Below are 4,100 nucleotides of genomic sequence, written 5' to 3'. Positions count from 1 at the left end.
GTGGTTTTGGTGTTTGCACAAATACTCTCACGATATTTATTTTCTGATTAGTTTGACGATAATCAATTATAATTAAATCTTATCTTCGTAAAGAGTCGCTCGACAGAGACAATAAAATTTTATGAAAGTTAATGGATTCTATTAATGTTGGTTGACATTCTTAACATAATCTTTATTTCGCTTCGTATATTTGAGTTTTATATTTTGTTTCGGTATGTGTTTTTCTATAACTACGGTCCTCATTTTTTTCTCTCTGTTTGGATGCGTTATAATTCTGATTTTTCCTTTTATTTTGATTAATGAAATTCAGTTATCATAAAAAGTATTAGTCCTATAAATAATATAATTTGAGAGATTTTAAATGCAATTGATGGTTTTGGGGGAGAGGAAATGATTCTTAGACCATGCCCATGATTCTGTTGCCTGCATGAGTAGAACTCTGAGACCGGCCAACCCACCATCCATCTCCTTTTTATCTATGATTACTGCTGCTGTTAACATACTAGGTTTCTTAATTATATAGATATACAACTTTTTTATTACGTTACAATTACACTAAACGAATAGACAACTCTTTTGAATTTGTTCTTATGCATTGAAGCATTTGACCCCATTATTTGATTGATTAATGCACAATTAACACGTAAGTGTACTCAGAGAAATTAAACCCGGCAAACCAAGATTCCTTTTTAATGAATATGAATAACCATACGAAATTTTCAAAATTATTATATTTTAGATTTTTTTAGTGTATTTTCTATTGATAATATGTTTTCTCTCCTTTTAGAATTTTATAAGTTATGTTCCTTCTAAAATTTATAAACTCGCCTCCTCTAAACATAAAATCACGAGTCTGTCTCTAAGCAATTGCATACAGCCCAGGGATGCCAATGTTAGAAGCTCCTCATGCCAGAATCTTCAATGGCTCCTTTTCTTCGAAAATGGTACATTTGGAGTCACCAGCCTCAATTTGATGGCCTCAGTTGATGTAAAATGTCAAGCTGCTACAACCAAAAACTGGATTACCAACTGAACAAATTTTCATGTGATAGTGATACCGCAAACAAGCTTCAATAATTATCAACCATGAGCAATTACAAAAGTAATGAACTATGAACTAATCAAATAAAATTCCCCAAAACTACATGTGAAGAAATAAAATTACCAGATATTCGTCTGCTACCCTCATGCTCACTGGTTTCATCCCTTGCATCTCTAAACTCTCTTCTCTGATCCACACAATCCCGTTCATTGCCGTTGTGTTCGGAAATTCTAGCATCTCCTATCGTTTGTGCTAGTGGTCGTACGCCTTGCGTTTCTCCAAAACTTTGGGAGACTGGTTGAACAGCTAATTCATAACTATTTGCAGCTCGAGTAATAGGCAATTTATCGGGAGCTTTAGGCGAAGCAATGACGGAAAGACGGCAAAGCGGACAGGTTGCGTGGTTGGCAAGCCAATGGTCAATGCAGTCCATGTGAAACGTATGGCCACATGCGGGTATCTGCTGAAGTTTATCCTCTTCCTGATAGTCCCCAAGGCATACTGAGCATCTGTGATAACAAAGATGATACTGTATCAGAAAGAGGAAAACTTTGAAACTAAAATCCTCCATTTTCTCATTTAGAGTCTCTGAATTTCTATGGCACTGGCATCAACACTTGCTTTTGTGCATACTGTTTACCTAATCAATTATCAATTGAAAATCAAGAAAATATGACCAAATTAGCTCCAAGATTATAGTTTCTTGAAAGAGCGCAAGGCTCTTAACCTTGTGGTCGTGGGATCGAGTCTCACAATGGGTAATTCATAATTATGACTGCCGAAGGTCTCCCACGGAAGCTGCTCTCAACCTGGCGTTGGGGGCAGCCTACTATCCTACCTTCCCCTTACCCTATTACATATGGGAATAGGGTCAGCTAATTTTTTTTATTATAGTTTCTTGAAAATGAATATGCTTGCTGAGTAGCAGCATGTGTGTACCAATTCAATTGTTAATCTCTAATCAATCAGTTGTATAACTTGCATTTTCAATTTCCCAACAACAAAAAAACCTTGTAACCTTTTTCACGTTAGATATGAGCATCACAGATCAAAACCTATGTTACACTAATAGAGACATGGGCACAAATATGTGTACAATAATTTTCAAATTTAGATGGTAGAGACACGACAAGTGTACACTAAATATAAATAAATTTTAAAATTCATGATTATTACAAAATTGTATATCACACCCGTATCCGATTTTCTGTTTACACTATCTTCGTTGAAACATGCCTATTTTAAGTTTCTCACATCCAATTGAAGTATTTCACGATGCGTTAGAAGGTAATTAAAAGATGGTTCATATGTAAAAATACATCTTAAACCAAAAATATTAGGTCTAAAATTTTATTGTAAGTCAACTGATATCCAATGCTTCAAAATCAACTTCAATTTCTTATTCAAAATCATCTATTTTTAATTATTATTTCAAGTTACATCTAAAAATAACCATTGATGCGGAACGTGTTTCTAATATGTACGAAAGCTATGCCCGTCCTGTACGTATTTCGGAGATATTATTTTTTAATTAAGATAAAGATAATTATAGAGTAATATTAATTTTCTTAAATATTCTCAATAATTTGACAATAAATACTTAATACCCTGTTGTTATTAGTGCTCGAACATGTGAACTCTAGGAACAATGGTTCCTTAAACCACTTAGGTAAGTTAGTTCGCACCTCGGATACATATTAGATACTTGAAACACCACCGGGTCACCGTTACGTGCAACATAGAATAAAACTAGAGGACACCATGAAACTGTTCATCAGGAGAAAAAAATGGTTGTTCCTTGTTTCCATATGTAATAGGATAAGGGGAGGTAAGATAGTAGGCTGCCCCCAACACTAGGTTGAGAGCAGTTTCCGTCCGAATTATAAAATGTCCTCCATGTGAACTCGATCCCTTGTTCATCAAGAGAAGTTTCCCCTTAATAGTTTTCATTTAAAAATCACTGGTTATCTATAGAAGGAAAAAGAGTTGAAAAGAAGGGTAACTCACTGAGTATCTCGGATAGAGAAGGCCTCCTTGTATATAATGATGGGAAGCATCTCTCTTACTTCTTTCTTGAGCCCCAATTCAGCCTGTAAAAACCACCATTAACAAATGCTATTAACTCGAAAAAAAAACACTTCAAAAAAAAGAAGAGTAAAACCATGGCCATGGATATGTCAGAGTCAAGGCCTGGGGATGTTCTCATTCTAAGAGATGACCAATCTGCACGCTGGCTTCGAAGATAGAACAAATAGAACATGAAAAGCAGAATGAATGCAAAGAAAATGGGGACCGAAAATATAAAAGCTTGATACAGCTTAAGCTCTGCTGAAACACTGGAAGAAGAAGATGGTGATGATGATAGAGATGGAGACATGATCAGAAGACTTCCCACTTTTTGACTCAACTGAAAACACCCAAAGCAAAGACAAGTAGCAGCTGCTTGATTTGTTTCATGGGGATCAAAATGGAAGGTTTTTTTCTTGGGAAATAAAAAAATTGTTGTTGTAGGCAGAAGAAAGAGTGTGAATCAGATATTTAGAGAAACGGCAAAAAGAAAAAGATTATCTCAGAGTTTTTGGAGCCTTATATTTGGCTGCATCAAATTGCTAAAAAAAATCTATAAAAAAAACAAAAACCAAAAACAAAAAAAAAAGTAAAAATACCCAAAAACGTTGAAGTAAATATATTTAAAAATCTCCAAACATATTGTGGGTTTCTTGGTACACTTGAATGTGACTTTATGATTGGCAATAAATTTCTTTGTATCAAAAACAAAAATCTCCACACATCTCTATTTTAAGAAAAGTGTAATTTTCAATTTTTTTAATTCTTTATCTTTATCTTTATTTTTAAATTTTTTTATTAATATGTGGTAAGTGCAATACAGTATCTATTCAAATATAATTAACTTTCAACTGTTAGGTATTGAACGCTCATACATCTAATATTTTTTATGTTCAAACTCAAGACTTTAAAGAATAACAACAATTATTTCACCACTGATCACGTTTGATTCAACTTGAATAAGACCTAAAATCAACTTAACCCAAGGCCC

At 34.0% G+C, this 4,100-nt stretch overlaps 1 protein-coding gene across 1 annotated transcript; it reads right to left on the bottom strand.

The window, feature by feature from the left end:
* Positions 1–828: 828 nt before the first annotated feature.
* Positions 829–3,546, bottom strand: LOC120146207 (RING-H2 finger protein ATL7-like). The gene is made up of 4 exons (XM_039159842.1): positions 3,204–3,546; positions 3,050–3,132; positions 1,166–1,551; positions 829–1,001 (listed from the first exon to the last, which is right to left on the bottom strand). The coding sequence occupies exons 1-4, from the start codon at positions 3,417–3,419 to the stop codon at positions 997–999; spliced, it is 690 nt and encodes a 229-aa protein (XP_039015773.1). The 5' UTR covers positions 3,420–3,546; the 3' UTR covers positions 829–996.
* Positions 3,547–4,100: the final 554 nt, after the last annotated feature.

This window comes from Hibiscus syriacus, unplaced genomic scaffold (genome assembly GCF_006381635.1).
Source record: "Hibiscus syriacus cultivar Baekdansim isolate YM2019G1 unplaced genomic scaffold, ASM638163v2 tig00002511_pilon, whole genome shotgun sequence".
Classification (NCBI taxonomy): Eukaryota; Viridiplantae; Streptophyta; class Magnoliopsida; order Malvales; family Malvaceae; genus Hibiscus; species Hibiscus syriacus.
Note: the sequence above shows the minus strand (reverse complement) of the source record. Positions and strands in the feature narration are given on the sequence as shown.

Bases quoted from the DNA above. Each gene is read 5' to 3' on its own strand.
- LOC120146207 (XM_039159842.1), bottom strand. From the start codon at position 3,419: ATGTCTCCATCTCTATCATCATCACCATCTTCTTCTTCCAGTGTTTCA. The intron at 3,133-3,203 runs GTTTTACTCTTC...TGGTTTTTACAG, and splicing joins CTGACATATCCATGGCCATG to GCTGAATTGGGGCTCAAGAA. The intron at 1,552-3,049 runs GTGAGTTACCCT...TTGTTATCACAG, and splicing joins TTCTCTATCCGAGATACTCA to ATGCTCAGTATGCCTTGGGG.